This window comes from Callionymus lyra, chromosome 4 (genome assembly GCF_982586985.1).
Source record: "Callionymus lyra chromosome 4, fCalLyr1.hap1.1, whole genome shotgun sequence".
Classification (NCBI taxonomy): Eukaryota; Metazoa; Chordata; class Actinopteri; order Syngnathiformes; family Callionymidae; genus Callionymus; species Callionymus lyra.
The window spans coordinates 16,525,202-16,552,519 of NC_141821.1; the positions used below are offsets into that span (position 1 = coordinate 16,525,202).

Genomic DNA, 27,318 nt, shown 5'->3' on the forward strand with positions numbered 1-27,318 from the left:
ACATGTTTATTATTTAAATGTCAGTAAGCTAAATACGTTTTTTAAAGTAAATTGAGACTATTTAGGATGTTTTCTTTATTTTATTTCTACTTTCTGACCGAGAGCGAAGATGACGTCATCAGCCGGCGCGAAGGTTGTCTCCCCATGTTCTCCACGTCAACAATATTCTGGACGACATCGCACGGACACCGGACTCTCCCTGGCTTACAATCCCCGCATCGAGGAGCCGATCGAATGCGGTGCAGAGAACGTAAACAAAAGAGGGGATGCCGCAGAAGGACGCTGGTGTGCCTATGGAAGTGGCCACACAAGCCGCTGCTAGAATTTTTTTTTTTTATTCTGCGAAAGTTTGAACTTTGAGTGTGTTTAAATATGAGAAAACTTTGTGAAAATGTTAAAATCTGTCAGAGAAAAGTGTATAATAAATAATAAATGTATAATAATTGTAAAAATAAAGCTGATTAATTTGCGGATGCAAACTGCAGTACAAAAATAAAATGTACGTACAAAGTATAAAGAAAGAAACCCCATGCTTTTTCAGAAGTTGATCAAAACAGTGGCATCCTAAATCTGCTAGTTTCTTAAAAAAAACAACTGATTCTGTCTATACATGCATAAAGAAAGAAGGCACTCTTTAATTTCAATTCAGCCAAGAATAATAAGGGTCCACGAAGGAGATTCTCTTTACGGCCGAGAACTGCAAGATGTTGCAAGGTAGACCACATTATAGGTCAGCGGTGAAACATTGCCAAGTCAGCAGACAGTCAGCTATCAAGCTTTGTTCAGAGATTGACCACACAATGTGTACACACACAACCAGCAGAAACTAAATCCCAACATTCCTATGGCTGTTTGCAGGAAGAGAAAAGTCACAGTGCTACATGTTAGCTTACAACACTTAGCTTAAGGTGTGTCGGTCAACTTAGTTGGTTTTAGGTTTTGTTATGGATTGATTCACATATACCTATCCAGCCCACTCATGTAGAACAGGCATCTTGCTCAATTAAATTGTCAAGGATTCCACCGTGTGCAGTGGGAAGGATGCCAACCACATGCAAACACACAGTGGCGCTAGTACAGTGTAGCAGCAGGAAAGCTGTTGATCCCCGACACAGAATTAACATTCAACAGCAAATAAGATAACACTTACCCAAAGCAGTCTCTGTTGAATACAATAAACATCTCAGTCTAATCTGTATTCGGGCCGAGTATCAAACTTTGAAAACATTGCCTTTTCTCTCTGTGCCAGGTTTCCGTACCCAGGCGTCGATCACATGATCAAGACTCATTAATGCTGCAGGTGATTGGCTTAGATCTATACATCACTGGGATGGGACCGGCGCTTTTAGTTAAAGAGACGGCCGATCCACCTTCGTCTGCACACAAACGCCACCGTGAGCGATGCAACATATGCAGAAAGTTAATATGTGCCAAGACTTGCAACACGGAGAATTTGATGAAGCACAAGAACGTGCGCAGAATGAATTTAGGGGCAAAAAAAAGTTCCTTCGCGTTTGACTGCACGTCAGCGAGTTGCGTATAATGAGAGAATAAATTAAAAAATGAATGAGAACCTGTTTAACAGGTATCCATTTGACGATAACTTTTATTGTATTGCAGAACTTTATTCTATAGGTTTATTGGGTCAGCAAATTAAACCGCTAACCTAATATTTACTGTCTTCTCTTCACAGCAGCCTCTGACACTAATGTGGGGGGGTCAGTGGGGTCAATGTCAGCCAGTGAGAATCCGGTGATGCTATCAGACTTAGCAACCAGGGAAGCAGTTGTTCAAGTTATATTTATTTTCTGAAAGAAAAAACTGTGATGTTTAAGGTCATCTAATGTGAAACTCTCCTGACTAACATGTTTCTAATATTGAAGTCTTTCTCTCCAGGATCTGGTCCTTCATCATGTTTTGAAGTTATACATTTAAAAAGTTCTCCCCCGTCTGAAATCTCAGCGAATGAGAGGTCACAAAGTTACTCCTCCTCAGGCCGATTTCCTCCAAACCAAGATTTTTTTTCTCTGCATAAATGTGAGGCTTATATTTTCCTTTTTTTTTATCAGTTCAAAACAACACGTGCTGAATGCATACGTTACATCATGGCTTACAAAACAGTGCCTTAAGCAGTGCGAAAACATTCAAGCCTTTTGTTTACCACAGTCATCTCGGAGCTCTGCATCTGTGAACATGAGGGCACAGTTTATGCAACTGTTATTACTATCATTCAAACATCTGGAAAAAAAAGGAAAGAAACTGAAGCCAATCAGAGAATGTCAACTTTGGATAGATACACTGATGCCGATCATGTGATCTCGCAGATGTTTCCACTGGTTTATCCAGACTGGCCGAGGGCATTTTGGACTTAATGAGTATGTGTGTTCCACTTTATCATTTTACTTGGGAGACAAATATGGACAATCATTTGACCCCACTTGCATGTGTGGAAGGAAAATGATTGTCGATTAAAAATGTTTACCGATTCATACTGTACGGTAATAGTTCTGATATAACTGGTTTCCAGTGTTATTTGGACAAAACCTAAACAATGCCCATTCTTTCTGCCAATTTGATCTAATGCAAAAATCACTTAATGCATTCAATTGGAGATTTAAGCCCAAAGGTCTGAGTGAATGTTTGACAGTTAAGAACAATGATAAGTAAGTGTGTATCAGCATCTGACTGGAGAGCCTGCACATCTTAGACAATGCTTAAAAATAAACATTTAAATCCCTGGCGGACACAGAATATTACATCTCTGACAACAAGCTCTACTTCTGACCAGATGCTTTTGAAATGTTCCATCCCCTACAACTGAACGGATCCACCAGCTTTCCTCAAGCTTTGATTAAAAATAAAAAGTATTATATTTAAGTACCGGTGTTAACCAACCCTGAAAGTTAACACGATTGCCAACAGATGTTTTTAGTCTAATATTATAATTGGCCTGAGGAAGATTTTCTCTTCGATACATGGCAATTAGTAATTCAGTGATTTAATAATTCAGAAGTCTATTAATGTCCAGGAGGAAGGGCCGATCATTTCTAAGGGGCCATTTGATATAGTTATGGTAGCACTTGAACCTACTTGTCAGTGTTATTATGAAATAAAATTCCCTGATTGTAAAAAGATAGCATTGAACACACATTATACACTATGTCGACCAAAGACCTACATTTTTATCACAAAGACGTATATTTACGTATGTGTGGACTGTGGGCGGATGCATTATCCTGCCGTGCACTGACAACCCATCCAAGCACCAGGTATATACTGAACTTAAAGACACCATCATTGAATAACAGTTCCACTAGAATACACATGAGGTACATGCAGTTTCCATCTACAATATATCCGCCCAATCATCGAGTTTCTCATCTCTAATGTGCCTTTTAAAAAACGGCTACTACCCCACAGCTCTTTGCTCATGCCCACCCAGACCTGTCACGCTGAGGTTACCATGACAACCCAAATGCGGAGACGGCAGAGCAGGCTGAGGTTCCCACTGAGACCATGCAAACAGACAGAACGGTGGCTTCATGTTGAACACACATCTGGGATCTGACAAAACGGATGATGATTTAAACTATCGGCTCATAACAGTGGCCTGATATGACCGGGAAAAGTTGTAAAGCAGTTAATGAACTCATTCAACTAAGTCGGGAAACAACCTTTCTTTACACAGTGGAAACAATAGGTGAAAACAGTTTTAGTACAATGCATTTAAAGTGTTCCATCGGGACTAAATGAAACTTACTTCTTTTACAGAAACAAAAAAAACCAGAGATCTCTGCAGATTTGTTTAGTGATAAAAAGTGTATCTTCCAAAAAGGAAAACAACAGTTTGGATATTAAAAATAAGTTTCATCTATCTATCTTTCTAATGTAGCAAATCTTGGTTCAACACACACCGTTAAACTGGTGGTACCGTAGAGTAGAGCAAAGGTCATATGATCACAAATATCACTCAAGTGACACAACAAAGGCACCTATCAGAGTTCAAAGTCTAGTGATTAGACGACACAGGGGGCTGTCAAAGTGCAACGGGAGGATGTAAAATTGTGTCCGAAAATCATGATTCTCTTCTCACTCTTCATAAATCCATGGAGTGGGACGTGACTTAGAGGGAGAGGTGCACAAACAACACGTAAACAAGGCAAGAGTGATCGTTTGTGACTCATGTGATGGACGTGAACTGTCAAAAATGTGTTGCTGAAGTTTACAAAAGATTTAGGCAGAACAATTCATCGCCACACCCCTTTTCACGAACAGTGCCAGCTCGGTGTGAGAAAACCAGATCAGACACTTATCCGTGCGTAAACACGCACCAACTTAAATTCCTTGACTGCCATGAGCCCTTCAGCATATTCCGTTTATACACCGTATGAAACAACTATTCTTGAAAATGTCAATGCTCAGGAGCACAGCTGCACTGACGTCTGTCAAGATGTTGAAAGACGAATCCAGCAATAATTGTTACTACATCTTCTCGGTTGACTTGACTTGGACAACACCCAGACAGATTTTATTTTGGCATGAACCGTGTGCCAGTCGAGGTTTAGAGATTGATTACATTCTGGATTAAAAAAAGGACCTGCTTTTCAGATGCATTATAAGGTAAAAAGATATACATTATACTAATACGATATCATTTTATACAAAACAAGCAACACTTTCTAAAAGAAGAACTTGCCTGGTCAGGATTTGTTTCTAAAAAAACTAATCTGTGTGAGTAGAGTCGCAGCCACTCACCGTGGAGGAGGAAGCTATAATATAATTCCTCAATGATTTAGAATAATGCATATCGTTATAAGTGTCAAGTGGTTATTTGATTAAATACATTTATCCAAAGCAAAACTGATACAAACTGGGTGCAACAAACACAGAAGTGATCCCAGAATATGATAATTCATTTTGCTGATGATATCATTGAGGCGCTTATTACAATAGTACCTCAAAAAAACAGATGCTGCGTTGAATTCCTTAGTTTTACTTGGACAGCGAATTCCTTATGTCTTGACAAAAACATTCTAATAACCAACAGGAAAATGGTTAAATTGCTCAGACAAATACAAATGTTTATGTGGTTGACAAAGTGTCCACATTCAAACTATTCACCGGGCTACAATCATGTTTCAATTAGCTTTACAAGATGGCCAACAGTAAGTAGGACAATGATCCATCACATTGCGTCACATCTACTCACGGAAGCGCTCGCATCCAAACCGCAGCTCCACGGCGTGTCATGTAAAACAAAATGTCAGTGATGTGACAGGAGCCTTGTGCACCATCAGGTGGAAACGGTGATGCAACTGAAACTGCTCAACTGGTTCCACAGGATGCATTCCCTGGCATGACTGCGAAGAGGATTGAGGATCATTGAAACGGCAGAAGCTGTCCGCCTGTATAGTCCTGAACCAGTCAAGCAGGAGAGCTCGAAGTAGTGCACAACACAGGCACAACAATGGCGAAGCCCTGAGCCACATTCCCTCACACTGCATCAGTGTCTTGCAGAGTATTTTTGCATTCGGGTTTAGTCTTTCGCATCTGGACAACAAAGCCAATGAGAGTCCCTGTCAATTTAAGATACTTTCCAGTATTTTCAAAGCCAATACCACAACAAACATGCGCGCTGGGACGTCGCTGTAGCAAACAACTTTCAGATTTCAAAACATGTTCAGCAAATATGGCCAATCTCGGAATTGATTGACATGTTTCATAACAGTTGGCACAGAGCAGATCTGAATAAACAATCTGACGACCAAATTATCATAAACCTTTTACAGCTGAGAATATTCATAAAGAGGGTTTAAATAGCCTGTATAAACGCTTTAATAACAGTCGTGTAAACAAATCATGAGAGTAGTACCAAGCAGAAAACTGCACTTCTGCCCGTCTTAAATAATATATTTTTAGCTAATTCACCTTTTTATCTACATCGAATGTATAGGTTTCAGACGACAGACGCAAGTATAAAGTCTCGCCTAAATTAATATTACATTCAAGCATACCCGGTTGAAGCGCCACATTAAATGACTGGGAAGATTGTATTTGCCCCGAAAAAAATGTATCATCAGCTAGCTATAGTTAACCACAATTCAAATTTCTACTCACCCTCATGAAGACTAAGGGTTGGGATGGTTTTCAGAGTGTACTTTCGGAGGTACAGGTGAAAATGTATGTCCATCTGATGGTTGCCAACAGATCTCAATTTCTTTGTCCAAAAATACCAAAAAAAAACATCCAAATACCTCCATATTGCAATTGCCCTCTTATTAAGCCCAATGAAATCTATATTTGAAGTGTACACAGTAGACACCCGGGCCTCATGGGAAATTTACCTGGATTGTTTCCCCGTCTGTGTAGCATGTTAGCATATATAAGCATTTTAACTTCAGTTACAGGATTAAACAGTTTTTTTTTCAGAACAATTTGTCAGGGCACTTATTAAAACTGGGACATTAAAAAGACAGTATGGAGGTATTTGGACATTGCCTGTAACTCCAAAAATACACAGATTAATCTGAAAATAATACCAAACCCTCGACATGAAGGCGTGTAGAAAGTGATTGAAATTAGAATTTTGGAGGAACTATCCCTTTAAGGTAGGCAGAAAAAACAGTATTATTTAGAACAGGACATTGACTCTCCCATCGCTGCAGTCTCATTGGTGGAGACAGTGGAGTGACAGGTGATACCAACACATAGGGACTCCTTTTATAAACACGTGTTTGTTTATAAAGGAGACTTTAGGTACTAAATATTCATGTCGAAGTCAAACGTACAGCTACTGTAAATCTCGTATAGGAAAAGTTTCACTCTGTCAGGACGACGCATGTACGTATAAGTAAAGAAAAACAACAGAAATATGATATATCTTAGTCATAAAGTAGGTGGAGAACATAGTATTTAATAGTTTCAAGTGACTCAGGTAGTAAGATGGACGTCTCAGGTGCTGACAGACTAGTAGTTTTTCCACAACATTCACTTCCAGTAAGTCGGGAATAGGACAGAAGTGCTGGTGCATGAAGCAGCTATGATGGGATGCCATCTAAAAAACCCCAAACGTTATCCACGGAACACATGTTGTTGTGAAGGTGCACTGACTCAGCCGGGGGAGCCTGCAGCTAAACAAATAGCATCATGCTAACTACGTCGCTGCTATGCTGGCCAACTTCGTCCGGTTGTTGAACGCACGAACCGCTCGCTCACTCAGCAAAAAAACAAACACAAAACAAAACAACAACACGGGCAACATTCAACTACAAGACCCACACTTTTGTTCGTCGTTCCCGCTACGAAAAAACAACAAGTCACCGTCACATCGTCACATTAAAAAGCTGCTGACACACATTGAAACAAACTCGGCTTGCAAGCTGCTAACGCGTTTGCTAATAAGCTAAAAAAGAAGACCCGAGATTGAAGCGATGGCCGTGGGTTCTTTAGGGCGAAAACCAGCAGGTCCAGGGTCGACACCACCGGCGGGTACTTACGATCTCACACCTGCAGCCGCGTCCTCGCTCCTAGACTCCGTTCATGAGAGGCTGCTCTGACCTTCGCGGGAGTGGAACAACATTTCTGCTGGCTAACTGTGCCGCCATGTTCCTCCTGCGCTGCGAACCAGTGCTGAGTGTTCATCTGGCTGCGATATCCTCCCCCACACCAGACCACATCTCCCCCACTCGACGCTCCACATCACGGGGCTCCAGCGGGATCCACGGCCGGGGGTTCCGACCTACCTGTCACCGGAACGGCGGGTTTTTACATTCTTTGGGACAGCAGTCAGCGAGAGAGAGTTAGTTTATTTTTTATTTTTTTTAACCAAATATTGTTATGATGATGAAAAAAAAGGATAAATATAAAGAAGGAATAATAATATAAAATAAATTATATAGAATTGTTTGATTAACGGCTAAATATATACATTTAGCAACAAAAAAAACAAACAAGTATTTAAATATAAATCTCCGAAGCATATATTGAAAAACCTTTTTTGCTGGTTTAAAAAGCACGAATCGCAGTCAGTCTCTTTAACCGTGGTTGACCTCAGAGAGAACATTATATGGCAAATGTAAAAACTTCCATTATAAGTAATTTAATTCCGCCCTATAAAGTTCGTTTTGCTCCAAATATATATTTCAACTTAAATATTCATTAGGTTTACATTGTATACTCCTATTCATCAAAATGAACAAAAACATGTTATAAGGTTTAATTTAAAAGCCTTTTTTTAATGGATTTAGTTGCTAATAAACGCGTCTTCGCTTCTCCCTGTGACTGAAGTAAATGCTTGTGAAACACTACCCTCTAGTGGCATATAGATAAAGTACATGCTGTTGTGGGATTAAGGCCACGGGACCGCAACGTGGAAATGACATCCAGTATTTGTTTTAACAAGAAACAAAACAATAAAATCCATAAACAATGGCAACGCTTATTCAAGCTCATGGTAATGTCTTCAGAGCCTCCCATTTCCCTAGTAGTAGATGACGATAGTGAACAGGGCCGGGTCTAGGCAGGGGCAAGAGGGGGCCTGGCCCCCTCAAACTTGCATGTAAGTAAGTAAGTAACAGCAAAATGCCCCCTCAAGATTTGTGGCTGCCCCCTCATACATGCCTGTCTAGACCCGGCCCTGATAGTGAAGAGATTTGAGGGGAACACTTCTGCCATAAAGCAACCTCAGAAATTAAAAACAAGAAACCAAAGCTGGTCATAGGAAGCCATTTTTCAGGCAACATCAAAATTTAATTACACTTTAGATGAGAATCCTGGACTTCCTGATTAAACAATAACTCCGTTCAACTATTTAATATTGTAGTGGGTCAAAGACAGCAGACATTTCAATTTTGAAACAAAATGACATTGATGGATTTATTAAAACATTTTTATTGTCATGTTGAACCATCAGGACAAGAAAACAGACGTTGCTGGTATAGAGCACAAGTCAAGGTGACACATTACGCACTACTGTGAACCTAAAATCGAAACATGTTCAAAATAAAAAAAGGAGGCATTCAATTTGCTCCCTGTATTAGTGAAAGGCATTCTGGGTCATTTGGCACAGTTGTTTTTAAACATAGAAATATGTATGGAGATTCAAATATTTGGGTTTGTGAGATAGAATTCATATTTTTTAACAGTTTGTGTTGCTTCTTATTGTAGCTCTTTATACGCAACAAAAGACGTTTATTATGCTTGTCATTGAGGTTCTTAATCCCAAATATCTGAACATCCCTCGTGAGAGAAAGCGGAGCTAAAGAGACAGCCATAAATACACGGAAAGAAAAAAAAGATGGAATATACAGTGTAGCAGTGAAGGCATGAACTGACCTGACACCAGAGCACTAAACACGGAAGTCCTCATTATCAGCTTTTTAAAATTACACACCCTGTACAAAACAATCTGTATCCATAGGCACTTTTTAAATACAATTTGGGGTGGATTGTTCCAGAATGTTTTTGTTTTTTTTGTATTTTTCCTAATAGAGAGAATGGCACCATGAAGAGATGATCATTACATGATTGTTGAGCTGGAAGAGGAGATGAAGAGCAAAGCTATAAGCCAGTTCATTCTCCCATCGAGTCCAGCTGGGAGGTCACAGTCTGGCGGTGAAATGCATACGTGTAGTGGTGCAGGGAGAACTGTTGTTTAGAGGCAGCAGCGGAGGTACAGGGAGAGATGAATCGGAAGAGGGATCAAGTTGAATGCACTTATGACGACTTCTCCTTCTTTGCTCTTGGGGAATCGGCCGCATGAGAGTTGACTCCGTTTACTCCGTTCACTGAAACGATCATAGAAACAAAAACGTAAGATTCCAGAAACATTATCGTCATTATTCAGCATCTAAAAAAATGTTGCCAAGACTCTTAAAAAAAAAAAAACTAGATCATGAAGTGACATAATGAATTAAAGTAAGTAAATTATATATATATATATATATATATATATATATATATATATATATAAAATACACCTACTTTTTTTTACTAATAAATTAAAATATGGGGTGGGTTATTTTGGTTGATTCCTTCCCAACGACTTTCATTATACATTTGGAAAAACTAATTGTGTTTTTTCAACAATATTAGCAGTTGAGTCAACTCCTTTAAAAGGTATCTTTCACAGTATTGTCCGAGATTAGTTGAATTTTCAATGTCACAGAGTCAGCCTACATTACACAAAGTACTAGCTGCTACCCAAAGGAAGGAAATTCAATAAAACAAAGTATCCTAATCAAAGGTTTTACAAAATATCAAGCTGATACAATGAAATGTTTGGACGCCTAGTGGCAGGACAGAGAACTGCGTGCATCTGACAGTTTGCGATAAGGTAACCGCAACATCCCCTTATTTCCGTAAGATGAACATACAATTTAAAGACACCAAAAAGGTATTTGATAAAACTACATCCATGAAGCTTCAATGTAAATTAAATAATTTCTTCTTTGGGGAATCAAAGTATTCATCCATCTGTCTATCACAATCAAATCGTACCTTTATCTTTCTTTGTTTTATTCTTGGAAGAGACAGGTTTCTTTTTCGTTGGTTGACTTTGGGCATGCTCTCTCCACCGGCGCAGCTGAAAGTTAATAAACTTCCACATCATGAAGGCCTGAGTGAGGCAGATTGCTGCCAGCACAGTGATCCTGCAGGGGAGACACAACATTAATGAGTCTTTAAATGAAACAAAACAAAAATAATATACAGACATTTGTATCTCAATCCTTCAACTGAGAAGCGTTTGAAAGATTCGGCCCTTACCTGACAAAGAGGATATTAAAGTTTCCTGCAGCCAAGTCGATGCCTTGATTCTCCGCGTAAGAAAGACGGAATCCCACCGTGAGCACCGACAGGGACAGAGTGAGCAGCCGACCAAGGACGAACAGAACGGCCCATATCTTAAAACTAGAGGAGAAGATGTTCAAGGTGACCGGGAGGACAAATGGATGAATGAGATCGTACATGGAAATCTGTTCAAGCTCTCAAATAAACAGTGTGTTGGGCTTTGTGGAGTGTTACATCATGAAGCTCACCCAGTTTGTCTGTTCTCGTTGCTGAAATAGATGAGGCGGGAAACGTGGAACAGAAGCTCGACGAAGTAATGCAGCACCAGGAGGACCAGACCCAAACGGTTGAGGCTGGAAAGACAAGAATTTAAATGTTAATCATATCGTATATTTGACTTCACATTACGCTAGTTATGTTGGCCAATTATAAGTAACCGCCTGTGCGTAATAGAAATGTGGACTTAAGCCATTTAAGAACCAGTAAACTAACAGATAACAAGGTTAAAATGTAGGCTACACTTAACTGGTGGTCACTGCAAAACTGGTTCTTTTAACTTCTATGACTACGCAATATAATGAAATACAAGTACGCACTAGTAATCCAAAAAAAAGGTAATCATGTATAGAACAAATGCAAATCAAAAAAGTGTCAATGATGGATGTATTGATGCGCTTTTTTTGAATTTGCTTTTTTTATAGTTTAATTTCAACTTCTATTAACCGCATTAGGCAATCTAATCCCATCCTTAAACATGCATACGTTTTGCTTCACTTCAATTGATCTTTTGGATAAAGGATTGTTAACAACGCTAATAATATTTTGACGGAGGAGGCGCTTGGTGATCTGGTTACGTTAACATCTTCCAAAACCGGTTTGTGGTGATGATCCCTAGAAACCAAACACTATCAATTACTATAATTAATTGTTGCACGTGTATAGTTAAACTCCTTACTGGTCAACCAACCCATACTAATCAGTTTAACCAACACAAAAGTATAGCAAACCCTTACTTCAGTATATATGCGCCTGCGATGTGCGCCAGGTACAGCGCGATGTACACAAGCTGGCGAGGCATATCCTCCTGAAAAAAACAAAAAGATGCGAGTTATGAAAACATCCATAATATTTACATTGGAGAATTTAGTAAGCGACATAGTCTTCATTCTGAAACAATGAAACATAACCAGGGAGCTACAACAGGAAGTTCCGTCTAGGACCCAAAAACAAGCAACGAGTAGTTGGTCCCAAGATAGTCAAACAAAAGCAAACCTTCTTTGTCTTTTGGAAGTAGAGTTCAGGAAGTGCATGGAGCCAGTAACCGAGCTGACAGATGAAGTAGAATTTCATCTGAAATCTGTAAAAAGGAGGAAATACGAGTTTAAAAGGTAGCATGGGAGAAGAAGAAGATGGGATGTTATGAGTTGAAAGTAGACTTACGGCATGAGTGCGTGCGGGTATTCCTCCCACAGGGACACTGGGTTTGAGAGGAGATTCTCCTGAAATAATTATTTACATTTCAACATCAACGCTCTGCTAGAAAACTAAACAAAAGCATGACAATTCAAATTTGGTACACACGGTGACAAGGATTCTTGCGCCCCAGATGAAGGAGAAGAAGTAGAAAGTGCCGAGTTGGCCTGACTCATTAAACTTGCTGTGCTTGGTTTTCGAGAAGTGCTTCTTCCTGTTGATTTTCTGTGAAGACAGACGATGAAACAGATAAGCGAACGTCTATTTGTTTAGTCAAACTCATGCAAATGACAGCCAACTTACATCCAACACGTACTCCTGGATGATGGCGTGCATAATGATGGCCACCAGCATGTAGAAAAAGATCGTTGCCAGGTCCTTGATGCCGTGGTGGAAGTGGTTGATGGTTTCCTCTGGGCCTTTGGTGACAAACGTATAGTCATTAATTAATCCCGGCAAACCACCATTAATACACAGAACCACAAAACATACTGAACCATATATAAAAAAAATAAAATATATATTTCAAGTCTACATTGTGGGGCTAATACTTTGATGAAAAGCTAGTTTGCTGAACACACTGCAATTAAAGTAATACACAAACAAGTTCCTCCTGTTTCACCGTGCATTTTAGATTATACAAATTGAAACTTAAAGAGGTTTAAAACAACAATGAAAATAATAAACAAATCACATTCAACCTTGGTAAAATAATACAAAATAATTCTCAGTAAAACATCCGTAAAAGAAAAAGCTTACAGTTCTATCAGGTCCAATATTTAATGCAACCAAGGTTATGTCATTAAACCCTGTTGTTGAATAATGGATACACCTCACCTCGGTCTGTTCCTTACGGGTAATCGTTTGTTCATTAAAAATAAATGAGAATACATTTAAAAGAGACCGTTTCAGAATGTATACGTTTGATTTAAAAAGTCTGGGTTTGTTCGTAGAGTTTAATGTTTATACAAAGAACGGAAACGTACACAAAAGGTTGTATATAAAAAGAGTATCTTTTGAGAACACGATGTAAGGCACAGTCGTTAAAAAGCTCCAGATAGTCCTATCTCATCTAGTAACAGTAACAGTAGTTAAAAAAAACAAGTTTCAAGGTTCAATAGATACAAATTCAATCAACAGCTGCTCACTTCATCCGCCCAACAAGACTAAGAGCCACATCACTTCAAAGATATCACCAAGTGACTAGGTTATTATGGCTCTCAGAATAAGGGGCCCCACATTAGAACTTGGTCCCCACTGACACATCTATCCACCAGAGAGACGAGTAAATCAAGCAGCCTAAAAATAGCTCAAAGGAGACGAAAAATATGTCAGAAGTGGGTTTATTTAAGGCCACGTTAGCTCTGATCTGAAAAGAAAAAGTATGCAGCCAGATGTTCCAGAGAAACAACTGTCATCACTCAAACCTACCATCAGAGGAGATGGTGACGTTGTACTGAACAGTGATGAACAACACAGCGAACTTGGATGTGACCTGTGAAACAAGGGGGGACATTTATTTAAAAAAAAAAGTTACAAGCAGAAGTTTAAAAACGTCGATCACTCCTCGTCACATAGTTAGAATCGTTATATTGTCTCAACGTTTAATATTTAAAGACGGTCTCGACGCATTTAACCGCTTATAGTAAACACGTTTTATTTTGAAAAATAAAATCAGGAAGTTGTTTTTTGGGGGTTTTTTTTCCGACCAAAATCTTTGAATGGCGTTGCTTTCTCATAGACGACGAAACATCAGGCTGTTGATGGTGAAGTTAGACCCATGTTTTTGTTTTTTTGTTACTTGTTACAAACATTGGGATCAACAAGAAGTCCGTGTTGCATTCAAGTACCGAGTCCTGCGGTCGGAAAAAAAAGTTTCGCCTCCTGTAACGATGACAGCCCTCTCGGTGGATGTATGATTGCCACGTAAGACATCTGCGTATAAACTCTGCGCGCACACAGTTGCACAATCCGACCTCAGTTTAAGAGAAAAAAACATATCCACGACAGTAGATAAAGAATTTAATAAAACAATGCAGTTTTTAAAACGTTTCCAATGAAAAGATTTGGATCCGTGAAGGAATTTTTCAAAAGTGGGTCTTTTTCAGCATCTGGAGCAAACAGATGGAAAGTATTTCGAATATACACACATGCACGTTTTACACGCACATGCACGTATTTAAACTGATTTAATTTCGAGTTTTTAATGTAAAAAAAAATAAAAGAAGAAAAAGTGAAAGTGTAAAAGTTACGCGAGGAGGAGGAAGTGAATGAAGGATCCAGAGAAAAAGAGACACGACTCACCTTCTGAAAGAAAGACTTTTGAAATAGAAATAAAAACATGTGCAACATTTTACCTCGAACATCAGCCCCAGCAGGAACACCATAGCAACGCAGGACACAATGTCTGCGTGGTTCTGGATGATGAACTCATGGCTCATCACCGGCGGGTTCTTGGTGCTCTTCTTGCGGATCCCCATGTCGACTCTGCGAGGACGACGTGTTGCTCCCGTGGAAGATGAGTTTCTACAGAGTACTGACGGACTCCACTCGCTTCCGACGAGCTGTGGGCCAGGCAACAATTAAATGGCGTGTCACTCCGGTACTGGGAGGATCCACGGCGTCTGACCAACGACACACGCCTGTAGATTTGAGACTGCCCCCTAGCGTCCAGGAGGACCAGAAGCAGCTACGATGGCAATCGCTTTGGAATCGCAGTGTCTTGTTTCACAATCCTTTTGATTTTATTTTCCATTTTTCCTCTCGTCTGTCGTGTTTCTGTAAAGAGCGTCGTCCTTTAAGTATTGTTTAATACTAAATGAGACTAGGTGAAGCATTTTTTATATATTTAAGTAAATGTAATTTGTTATAATATAAAAAATATATTAGCATTTATACACACATTCTCCCCAGACATTATAGATATTAAAGTAAAATTACTTTGATATAAATTGAGCCCCAAAGGCTAAAAAGCTTAGTCAATTGTTTGCTAGAAATCAAACAATGGCTGAGTGAAAACACTTTGCAGCTAAATGTGGACACAACTGAAGCTTTGGTTATTGCTCTTGACCTTTTAAGTATATGTTTTTATTGGGTATTAATTTAATTGTTTAAGCGCTTTGTGTCCCTGGTCTAGAAAAGTGCTCTACAAATTTTACTTACTTACTTACTTATATTACATAAATGAAATCAAGTATACATCGTGCACACAATTATTAGGTAAGTTGTGTTTTAAAGGATTTTATTTAAATTATTGAAACTCTACAGTACTTTTGGTTTAAATTCAAAATGGTACTCGACCCTCAAATGAGAACATTTAAGTAAAAGTGGGGTTTCTGCAAACACAATTGAATATTGGGCAACAATAAGTGTGCAGGATAGATGTTTTCACATCTAACTTGTTTTTATTCAACCAATTAAAGAGAGAAAAATAAACGAAGTTTATAGAAAGTCACTTTACAAAGAAATATTACTTACTTACTTACTTTACTAGCCAGCCAGGCATTGGAGTTCTTAGATGCATGTGATGGAGAGTTGTCTCCTAGTCTTCTTGAGAGCTGCATATATTTTTCTGCACGTGCTTAAAGAAAGTATCTTCTCAAAACTGGCAGCAAGTTGCGGTGTTGATTTTTAATCCATATTAGACCTCACCTCTTGACTATGGACTAACTCAACTAGCTCATCTTAAATACAAGAAAATACTACTACCCCACCTCCAACTTGATATATCAAGTTGAAGTGGAGCTCAATGGCCATCACTGATCCAGCTAAGGGTCCATCCAAGTTTCAGATTTTCTTACTTTGACCATTTGTCTGGTTGCTTAACACCTTGTATGTCTCTGAACTCCAGATAGGTTGTGGTTCTGGAATATGCCTGAATGTATTTTATTACAAAGTCATTTTAATCCCCTTTTGTGTGTTTTTTTTTGCCAGGGGAGAAGAAGCTGCTTAATAAGAATGCACACCTTGATATAGGCTGTTGTATGTCATTATGTCACAACCTCCATCGCTATACAAATATACACCACCTTAAAAACTTGATCTTGTTCTAGTTTAAACAGATTGGAGTTGGAACCAAATGCATGGATGGATATAATAACCACCCTAATAATTGTGCACACAGTGTATATTTTCAATCAATTTATTTGTTATTATGAATTACAAACACATACATGTACTGAAGGTAAATCCCCTGAAGGAATGTTCATAAATCATGTTTTAAATAAACAAGACAATGTGACAACTTTGGCTTGTCAGCCGAGTTAGACCTTTGGCTTTAAAGGCACGTCTGGAGGTTCTTATTATTACTGGCATCTTGGCTACTCCATTGTCGTTATATTAGGTTATACAACTTTTGCTTTCAACACATAAAAAAAACAAGATATTAATTAATAATGATCTGTAATTAATTGATGTAATTAATCTCTTTGTAAAATAATCTAACATTCTTTAATTCTAAATTAAATATTGTGGCGGATCAAAAGATTGACATACAACAAAAGACGGTCACCAAGAGTGATTGTCTTGTATTAAACATGCTAAGCAAACAACTAGTAAGTTGCTGTATCTAAGTTTTTCGCAACCTTTGGTTTCCACCAGCAGGGGGGGCTGAACGGTGCTGTTTTTTGTCTCGATCATTAAACCACCATGCCTATATAAACACATCAAATAACAAAGATTCTACGACTTAAGGGTGTAACTGACCATTGTTTTAACTCCAACAACTAAAGCACAAGAAGACCAACAACCCCCCCCCAAAATATCATATTAAAATAATAATAAAAAACAGTCAGGTTAGAGATTAAAAATGAAATCAATACGATAAAAAAGTATGTCTGAAATTAATTCATTGCATCATTTGTCACCCCTGAAATTAAACACGTTGTATATATAAAGCTTGAATTATAAATTCTTGTATTTTTACTTGTCTTAAAATGCATGTTGTGATAAGGTGGAGGACAGAAAGACGGTCAGCAACTAAACAGACTTATGTTAATTGATACTCAGCCTTTCACAAACAAACATAGAACAAATCGACTTAAGATTCAAACATACATGCGTATATATGTAAGGAAGCAGGGTGTGTTCGTTTAGTAGTTTTAACTGATGATTTTATTTGATTGTCACTGTTATATTTGCTAAGAAAACACAAGTCTGATCTTTTTATCTCGCAATATTAGCTTTGATTCTCAAGTCACTCTCAACGCCCTCTAGTGTCCGCCCTTACAAACAACATATGCATCAATTATTAATACCAGGCAAAGATACTTTTATCTGTTATCATTACAGAGTGTGGTGAATTCAGAGGCGACAAATGCTTGGGCACATTTCATCAGATGAATCGATCATTTAAACTCAAATATCATTCCTCATGAATCTACAGTAGCTTGTACTTTCGTCTGAGGAAGCTTGTCTGTCATAAAGTCATAAGACTGACTCACGCCGCAGACTGTCATATGACTGCTCTTATCATATGGACGTCAGGAAGTTGGCGCCCACGTGAATCTTTGACAACATATCTTGCTTAAATCTTTCCTACCTGTAAAATCCACAGTATGCTTCAAGCAAGTAAGTAAGCGCTTAAACAAACAATACAAAACTCAATAAAATATATACTTAAAAGATCAAGATAACACAGAGAACAACACAGGAGTCTCAGAAAATCAAGGAAAAGCCTGCACGAATAAAAATGTCTTAAGATGTGTCACTAGTTAATACATATAATATTATGTCAACTAAAATACAACTGAGTCTTAAAGTTACGCAATCCAAGGCGTGGTAGAAAAAACCAAACTGAAACTAGATTTCTGCACTTGAGCAGAAAGCATGGAAGGAGGTCGGAAGTAAGTGAGCCGGTTGTTTTTCATTGATACATTTTTAACATTCTCTCCGAGCAAATGTTTATTTTTATTTTTAAAAGTTGTACCTACTTCATCAATCTTTACTTTACATTTGTTTACAAAACTTTTTTAAAAACTTTAAAAAGTCAAACATTTTAAATCATTCAGTTGCTCATTTGTGAAGTTACACGGATATAACATGTAATGTAATGCATTTGTTGCTCCTTCATATCCATACAAAGAACTGTGGATGTTGACACTTACGTAAGTTTGATCAGGACTTTGTCTATAGACTATAATTTCAAAGATCGTGTGATAAGAGGACAGAAATGTGTTGTAATATGTGTTGTATTTTTTTTGTAGAACTGTAACCCAGAGCAGCGTGTCCGCGGCTAAACTTTATTGATAAAACAGGTGGAACACCAAAACATTCCCGATGTCTGCTTCGTTCTCCAAGTTCCGGTGGTTCCTCACACTGCTTGGATTTTCATTGTATTTCCTGGACATCATAACGGACACTGTCCTGGCTGTGCAGTATTTTCTAAAGGGGGATTATCTCTGGATGACTTTGACTGTCCTGTTCATTCTGTCTGCGATGCTGGTGACGCAGATCTTCAGCTACTCCTGGTACTTGAACAACAAAGAAAACCCTCTGATGCATCCGGAAGAAATCTCCAGAATGCCTTACGGAGGACTTGCAGTTATTCACCTCTTTGGCCTGAGTATTTTCACCAGGTATGTCCAACACTAATGGCTAAATGAAGGTCCATCACTGACTTTTACTTCCAAATAGTTAAAGAATGAAGTGTATTAATTGAATCCAGAATATGTACTTCCTGTTTTTAAAAAAAACAAATACAATGGAAAAATATGCAAAACAAACCAAAAACAAGGTCAGTTTTTTAGGAAGGAAATGGCAAGAAAGTACAGAAAACATTTAACTTGTCAGAGAAACTAATTATAAGAACTAAATAATAAGAAAAATAATGCAACAATTGAGATTATTCATTCATGTGTTGCATGACTACAAGACTAGTCAATGTCATACGATTTATTAAGAACATGTTTAAAGGATTTGCTCCTCAATTTTATTTGATAAATCTGCTCCAAACAAGGAGTAACTTAATGTGGTGAATTAAATGATCACCAGATTTTGACGAACATTTTAACACGGTTTGATAAAATAGGAAATAAAACTTGCAAAATGTCAGACAAATGTTCTCAAAAGACATATAGACAAAGCATTTGTAACATTTCCAGGTTAATAACCAGTATTTATACCTAAAATACATAAAAATTAATGTCTTGCCTTTTAAAAAAAATAATTCCAATGCTGAAGTCACACAGAAAGTGGGTGTGTGGGAATGTTCTGCAATAAAACATGTATTTCCCAGTAGATTTTGCCGCTAACCAGAATAACTGCTGTTGAGCTGCAGGCATGTGTCAGTCTGTCAAGATGATTATGATCTTCCTATTGAGCAGAACATGACATTTCACACTGTCACCATTGTGCGTGTGCTTTGTAATTAGGTATTATCAGCTGCTGTCACAGAGCTTCAGCGTCGTCTGGAAGAGGAATCACGATCCGGTGGCGAAGACGGAAGATACCCAACGTCTGTTCCACCTGGCGACGGAGCTGAGCATGCTCAAGCTGTTTGAGAGCTTTCTGGAAAGTGTTCCTCAGCTGCTGCTGCAGCTCTACATCAATATGGGACATCATGAAAGCTCGGTGATGCAGTGTAAGTATCTCCTGGGACTATTATTCTCCTTCACCCTGAACAAGAGACAACACAAGGGATACCACAAACACATATTTGTTTTCGGGGCCACCGGGTCACCTTGACCCAGAGATAACACAAGGGTTAAAAAAAAAATCTGCACACAAAATGAATTTCTTTCTCCAGTGCTTCCTTACATGATATGTCTCTCTTATCAGACAAAATACTGCCGACATATAATTACTCTCAACTATTAGAACAGTTACTTACTCCTCTTCAATTTTTACCCTGACACATGATGAAACTAAATTAAAAACTAATTTGAGCTTACGGCACAAAATTAAGACACTGTATCATGATAGTATTCATTTTGAAATTCCACTAGATGGCACTCTTATTTTGAAAATTATGCCAGGTTTCATTAAATTACTAGAGCAGAGCCACTTCAACGATAATAATAATAATAATAAACTTTATTTATAGAGCACTTTTCATATGTAAAAAATGTAGCACAAAGTGCTTTACATGTTTAAAAGCCGCTCTACTCCATCCCATCATGACACAGGCCAGTGGGAGGGGAGGGTGTCCACAGCAGTGAAGCACCTCCATAGATCCCCCACCAGGCCGAGCAGATGTGCCCCACAAATCAGAGACATCCCAGCGAGCCGATCACAGCCCCCAGCACAGACGGCCCCTACTGAGGAAACATGGGAGACATGAAATAATAACATAACACCACTATAAAAGACATGAAAATTAAAACATAAAACCAATATAAAGGACATGAAAACAAAAACATAAAACCAATATAAAGGACATGAAAACAAAAACATAAAACCAGTATAAAAGTAAGACATTAGATAAAAGCTAAATTAAATAGGTGGGTCTTGAGCCAGAAATGAGTGTGAATCGATGGACACTTTCAACCCTTAACGGCTGCCATCTTAGTGACGTAGATGAAGCTAAACGGAAGCTACGGACGTGCCTTCGGAGAAGATACTGGCGTAAATGTCTTGAGAAAACACTAATGTTACCACAAAACAACACAACAACAATAATAACACAATGAAACACAACTTAATAAATTGTTTCAATTGGTTATAGCGTTGTCGGTGATAGTGTTTACCAACAGCTGGTTATAATCAATGTTAAAAAAGTAGTAGAAGAAGAAGCTGTGGAGTCCTTTCCAGTAAGTGTGTAGCGGCAGAGTTTGATTTGAGACAGTACTACTGCACAAGTAAGTGCACTGTCTTACAGTGTACTGTAAAGAATTTGAGATTTGAGACTGAGCACGTGTCTTCACTACAGTGCTGTATCATGAAGCCTCATCAATGCTAATAATCAGATATTTATGGAACATATAAACGTAGAAGAAAACATGACATGTAGTGAATATGAACATCTGCGGTAGAAGCTGCTATAGTATGTGAGAAAAATACCAAACATTTTAACGATGAAAAAGTACATTTTAGTCTCACTATTGTCACTAAGTTTTGTGAAACTAAAGGTTGGTTCTGATATGATTCGTCTGCAGATCTGGCCATCACCTTCTCCTTCTGCAGCGTCGCCTGGGGTCTGGTCGACTACCGCCGCTGCCTGGGGAGATCCAAGCCCCATTTGAAGGAGATTGCGTTCGGACTCCCCACCCTGATCTACCTCTTGTACAAACTGTTCAGCATCAGCAGCCACCTGCTCAGCCTCCTCCTCCTCCTCCTCCTGAGCGCCTACAGTGCTGTCGCTCTGCCCGTCGTTTGGCTGCTCGCCACGATCTGGACCCACTTTCAGAGAACAAACTTCTGCTCGTCTAAGGGTCTGGAGTTCTTCTATCGGGCCGTCATCGGAGTTGTCCTCACGTGCACTTTTTTCAACGTGAAAATCCAGGACTCCAAAGGAAAGAAGACCAGGATACCCATGACGGTGTACTACCTGCTCTCGTCCATTAAAAACGTTGCGGTTATTTTACTGGTGGCGCTTCTGAAGCCGGAGCTGCAGACGTCTGCGTACTTCCTGGCTGTGAGTTGTGTGATCTGTGTGGGGACAGTGATGGGGATGCTGTGTCTGGGGCTCTATTACTGCTTGTTGTGCCCGACCAGCGGCGGAGATGAAGTCGACGGCCCGAACACGCAAGACCAAACCACCACCAGAATGAGACATTTTTTACAAGATTGAGTGATTGCACAGAATCTTTACTATTTATTTGTTTACCTGTTGGCCTTGAACCTCAAGAGACTTACTGATTTTCCTGCAACGATGCACATTGATGTTGTGAGAAAAGTCATTCTAGAAGTTAAAGCAGTTAAATATGCTAGTGATTCTCTATTGTAGCCATGTAGCGAGAGAGTGAGAGCAAAACCGAGCGGTTGAGTCTGAATACTGTCCACAGTGGTAATACTTTTCTTTTTACACTTTCTACGAGGAGGAATAATGTATTATCAACACATTGATAAGACATGATGTATTCTGTAGTGATGGGTCGATGAGGCTTGTATCATGATACAGTGTCTTCATATTGAAGGGCCACTAGATGGCAGTCTAAGTTTGAAAATGATGCAAGGTTTTATTGATCTAGTAGATTATAGCCAAACATTATAAAGCAGACAGAGCCATCTAGTGGCCATTCAAATTCAAAACACAGTATGATGATACAGTGTCTTCACTACAATGCTGTTTCATGAGGCCTCATCAACCCATCACTAGAATGACGGATATACTGTACATCTAAAGTATTTATAGGGCTTTATAAAAGACGTAATGACTGTTTAATATATATATTTTTTATTTATCCTGAAGATTAACATGTTTAAATCAGTCAAGGAGCGACAGATTTTATAATTGTTCTTTGCCTTTATAATTTTAACAAACACTTAACTTTCTTAACACTAGAACATTTTTTGAACAATAAAACTGCCTCAGATACTAAAACTAATGCCTGAGTATAATGTTGTGAACTGATGCTAACTACACACTGGACTTATTTTTGATGCTTATTTAACATTTCTTGGACTTTTTTTTTTTTTTTACAGATCAACGGATGAAAAACTTAAGTCCTTGAAATATGAAACCAAACCCTTTCCTCATATCCTATTAGAAAGACAACCTGACCTTAAAGTGTAAAAGTTGCTCAGCCTTGAAAGTTGTGCTCGTGACCCAACAGTGTATTAAAAAGCTCTTGATCTCAAAAGATGTTTTTCACACATACCGTACGACAAACGACTTGATCTTTACAATAATAAAAGATTGAAACGTATCTATCCCAGTTTCTTTAGGCGAGAGGCGGGGGACACCCTGACCAGGTCACCAGTCTGTCAGAGGTCACACAGAGACACACAACCATGCACACACACACTCACAATTCGGACTTCTTAATCAACCTCTGTATGTTTTTGGACTGTGGGAGGAAACCGGAGCACCCGGAATAACCCCCGAAAACTAGGGGAACTCAACACAGAATATAATAATGAAAAGAATAACAATCAAATAATAATATCATGAATCATAGCAACGATAACAGGTACAACAAATAAGAACAATGATTATAACTATAACAATAATAAAGACAAAAAGTACAAACGAGTCTTCGTTCTACTACTTTTTCATGAGTAGTGACTTCATGAGTAGTAGTGGACCTGCTTAGACACTAGATGGAGTCATTGTCCATGCTGGTGTATGTCTTTATCAGGCAAGTGGGATATTTTTCATTGACAGTTTTCACTTAATTAAATAGAAGTACTTTTCTACTCTCTCAGGTGAATACTTAGTCAATTCTTACAAGAGTTCATATACTAAATGTTCCCCCACTACTTGCCTTGCAAGCAGTAACAAGTATATATAGTATAAAATGAGTGAATGACTTTAAAATACCATCAACACATTAACATTGTTACGAAGTATTTACACCATTGAATATGAAAACTTAGCTAATGCACATCCATATTCTGATTTATTTGTTCATTTTACCAACTTAATAAGATACTTAACTTAATATTATATTATATTAGCATTATTTTGCACCACTAATTGCGTCAAAGTGATTAAAAGTTATACAAACACTATCAAAACTTTTATGTAATCTGTTCCTTGACCCATCATCAGCACTTCCTAAACATTTAACAGAAAGTTATTTTGGGTTATTTTCATCCAGGGAAACATCAACGATCACATAAACTTATTGGCAGATGTAAGGAAATCAAAATCGATTGAGTAAAAGTTTTTTTTGTGACCATTTCTACTCGCAACAGTGGAACAAGTTGACCTCTTGGTTCTGGGCCGTTTAGCAAAGACCACAATGTTGCGAGACTGGTGCTGCAGCCGAGCGTGGTTACGTTACAATGCCAGACATGAAGAGGTCGCACACAATACAACCCTCACGCCAAAGTTCTGCTCGGATGAAAACAAATGAAAGCTATTGCTTGACTCTCACGGTTTGATTACCTGACCCTCGACAAAATCATTGTAAATACTTTCCCTGCCACACGAAAATCCTTCCTCGCTGGTCATGACTAGTAATCCAAGTTGAGACGTGATGAACGGAAAGGTCATTGACAAGTGAACTAGAACAACAAACCACTGCTAAATTTGTTTTGGCCACCAGGAAAATATCATGTGAGTCACCGAGAGGTATTCGATGCTGGCCATGCTGGGCCAGCATAGGAGAGGGGGGGAGGGGGGGTTATTCACTGGTCATAATGAGCTTGCGCCGGAGGAACATTGACAGGGTCCAGAGAGGACTGGAATCTTAAAAAAAAAAAGAAAAAAAGAGTGTATTTTAGGTTTTCCTTTGAGCTTGTTTACATAAATGGGGTGAACTAGATACTGTCACTGTCTGTCATCTTCTGTTGCTGTCTTTTCTTTTTTGCCCAACGAAGAAGGCTCTGATACCATTACATTTTAAAGAGAGAGACCATGATGGTAATATATCCAGCCATAATGAGACTCCTCTCTTCTCATAAACCTCTTTTATATCATGCTACAAAGATGAGTGAAGGCCTGACAGTACATCATTCCTCTGGTGTGTCTTTGGTCGGCACTTGTTACATTCACAAGAAGCCTGAGCAACCGTATGTCCTGATTCCCTCGACGTGATGGACGTCGGTTCCATCCTTAAAAAGTGTTGAGTCCAGCCACCCTTGGGCAACCTTTTCAACACATGCAAGTTGCTCTCCTGGAAAAACAACCCAGAGATCATGACGAAAGTCGAGGACAGAAAGTTGGAAACAATGAAAAAGAAAGAGCTTTTTTTTTTCAGTCCTGCTGATCCAAAGTCAACAGGACTTAAGACTGATCGTTCAAACTGAAGGTTCAACTTGACCAACTTAACAATTGAATCCCATGATTTTAAAATCACTTTCATCTGTATCACAAGAGATAAATAGGGAGTAGATCACAACTTCCTGACCATTTTAAGCTCTTAAGATGAGCTCGTGAATTTATAGACCGAGTTTTATTTTGAACCGAAGGAGTCCGATGACTTCACCCTCAGAAGACGGATGTTCCCCCTTCTGTCCCCTTCGACGGTATATTTCTTCAGGACTAATGCAATGTAAACCTGCCAGAGGAACCTTTATTGGGACAAGATGCATGTGTCCTGCGCCGGAGTCTGTAGCTCGGCGTAATGTTCGCCGTGACTCACCCGACGAGCCATGCCAGGGACCGCTCACAACCCGTCCGCATGGAACATGTTGAGTAACGCATAAGCTCCGTCCCTTCAGGTGAAAACAAGCAGGGAAAGCTCTGGCATTGACGCCGTAATTTCCACTTCTGGCACAGGGAGCGCAACACTCCCCGAAATCTCCCACTCTGATCTCTGTCATGCAACTCCAGGGGGAACCGGAGAACTTGGTGAGAATCTGAGCGAAAGCAACTCAAGTATCACTCTCGCTGACAGGGGAAAGATTTATCTTGACCTCTGAACTTGACATGAGCAGCGCTTGCTTGTCACCAAATGTTAGCTTTTTGTTTTCTCTCACCACATCCTGCAAGAGGCGGTCAAGAGGGGCCGATAGCTGGCGTAGGCCCGCTCCACAATTTGTACAGACACAATAAAGCCAGAGAGAGAGGCTGTTTTCCATTAGAGCTTCAAAGTCCATATAAAACCATGATTAATGAAGCCCCGAAAAAAGCTGTATGTCTTTAATTATTATGACCCCACCGCCGCTTCAGCGCCTCTGATGCTCCGGCGATGTTGGAGTTCTGTTCGCAACAGCCCACTTTTTTCTTGGGTTTACTTTCTGAGGGAGGCTTCTTTGTCAGGACACCCAACTGTCAACGTGACATTGGAAATTCAGAGACAGACCAGAGGCTCATGAGTCAGAATATCCCTGTCGCTGTGATGCATCCCTTTTGAAAAAATAAAAATCTTTAAAAACGAAAGTCTGTGGCTCTTATAACCCTTTTGAGGCCTCGTGAACGTAATAAAGACGAATAAACTATAAACAATTCATACAGTTCATGAATTGATTTTATAAATAAGAAAAACACTTTTCATTTATGTTTTACATTATAAATATACATCTTCTTATTATTATTGTCTTCTAACTTTATCTTTTTATTGACATTTTAAATATATTGAATAGATTAGGCTTATGTATGTAATTTTATTACCAAACAAATATTAATATATATTATATATATATATAATATATAATATTATTAAATACATTTTCTTTGACTGTTCTTCTATATTTTATTTAAGTATTGTTTATTTTATTTTGTCATGGTTCAGTTTCCTACCTCACAGAATCCTACCCTCATTTTGAACACATAATAGTACCTCAAGCGTGTTATCTCTGGGTCAAGGTGACCCGGTAGCCTGAAAACGAATGTGTTTGTGGAATCCCTTGTGTTGCCTATTGTACCCAAAGACCTCAGATGGGTTAATAATTTTCTCTGAATCATTAATCTTCATTCTTATTTACACAATGTAAAATCAATATTGCAACCCAAATCTTTACCCAAGAGAAGTACTTCATGAGCCAAGGAAACCTATTATGGAGAAAATGCAAGAACAGATGAGATGTGCAGTTGTGTGAAAGATAAGGGTAAAAATAAGAAATTAGAGACTCATATTTACAAGGATCTGCCCTGATACCAAAATAACTTTTTATCACTTTGGTCTTGATATTGAAAATGTCCACTAGAAGTCCCACACATTCTCTTCTTTCAAGCCACCTTTAGTATTGAACCTGTTTAAAACTATGTTGTTTTTTTTTACAAACAATATATGATAGTACAGGTGGTTTTGCATCAAACCTTAAATTTGATAGTGACATTTTTACATAAGCGAACCACATAATCGATCACACGCTTGCCTGCAGTTTCCACAGAAAGCAGATAAAAACTTTACATCATCATACGTTTGTTTACGTTCTTACATGTATCTATACCTTTGATATTCAAATCAATTCAATTTCAATTCAATTGTATTTTAAGTGTCATATCATGGAGTAAATATCACATTTTATAGATCAAAGATATTATTTTATAGTATTATTTTGGATATT

At 38.6% G+C, this 27,318-nt stretch overlaps 3 protein-coding genes across 7 annotated transcripts in view; 1 reads left to right on the forward strand and 2 right to left on the reverse strand.

The window, feature by feature from the left end:
• Positions 1-7,707, reverse strand: part of ncoa2 (nuclear receptor coactivator 2) — a 52,664-nt gene extending 44,957 nt beyond the window's left edge. For all 5 annotated transcript variants that reach the window (XM_087788959.1, XM_087788961.1, XM_087788960.1 and 2 more), the window contains exon 1: positions 7,497-7,707. The gene's annotated coding sequence lies outside the window, so the exon portion shown is untranslated. The remainder of the gene's footprint in view (positions 1-7,496) is intronic.
• A 1,162-nt stretch (positions 7,708-8,869) lies between these two features.
• tram1 (translocation associated membrane protein 1) lies at positions 8,870-14,839 on the reverse strand. The gene is made up of 11 exons (XM_087788963.1): positions 14,619-14,839; positions 13,693-13,756; positions 12,565-12,680; positions 12,370-12,486; positions 12,229-12,287; positions 12,061-12,145; positions 11,802-11,872; positions 11,037-11,141; positions 10,765-10,908; positions 10,498-10,649; positions 8,870-9,785 (listed from the first exon to the last, which is right to left on the reverse strand). The coding sequence occupies exons 1-11, from the start codon at positions 14,739-14,741 to the stop codon at positions 9,715-9,717; spliced, it is 1,107 nt and encodes a 368-aa protein (XP_087645089.1). The 5' UTR covers positions 14,742-14,839; the 3' UTR covers positions 8,870-9,714.
• A 3,240-nt stretch (positions 14,840-18,079) lies between these two features.
• On the forward strand, positions 18,080-22,940 carry xkr9 (XK related 9). The gene is made up of 4 exons (XM_087788083.1): positions 18,080-18,104; positions 18,465-18,836; positions 19,632-19,840; positions 21,354-22,940. Exons 2-4 carry the CDS (start codon positions 18,538-18,540, stop codon positions 21,986-21,988), a joined length of 1,143 nt encoding a protein of 380 aa, XP_087644209.1. The 5' UTR covers positions 18,080-18,104; positions 18,465-18,537; the 3' UTR covers positions 21,989-22,940.
• Positions 22,941-27,318: the final 4,378 nt, after the last annotated feature.

What these genes read in the sequence shown, in the direction of transcription:
- tram1 (XM_087788963.1), bottom strand. Translation starts at nt 14,741, where the DNA reads ATGGGGATCCGCAAGAAGAGCACCAAGAACCCGCCGGTGATGAGCCAT. An exon ending in CGTCACCATCTCCTCTGATG is followed by an intron (nt 12,681 to 13,692) that starts GTAGGTTTGAGT and finishes TTGTCACCAAAG; the next exon opens with GCCCAGAGGAAACCATCAAC. An exon ending in GCGCAAGAATCCTTGTCACC is followed by an intron (nt 12,288 to 12,369) that starts GTGTGTACCAAA and finishes TAATTATTTCAG; the next exon opens with GAGAATCTCCTCTCAAACCC.
- xkr9 (XM_087788083.1), top strand. Translation starts at nt 18,538, where the DNA reads ATGTCTGCTTCGTTCTCCAAGTTCCGGTGGTTCCTCACACTGCTTGGA. An exon ending in GGCCTGAGTATTTTCACCAG is followed by an intron (nt 18,837 to 19,631) that starts GTATGTCCAACA and finishes CTTTGTAATTAG; the next exon opens with GTATTATCAGCTGCTGTCAC. An exon ending in TGAAAGCTCGGTGATGCAGT is followed by an intron (nt 19,841 to 21,353) that starts GTAAGTATCTCC and finishes ATTCGTCTGCAG; the next exon opens with ATCTGGCCATCACCTTCTCC.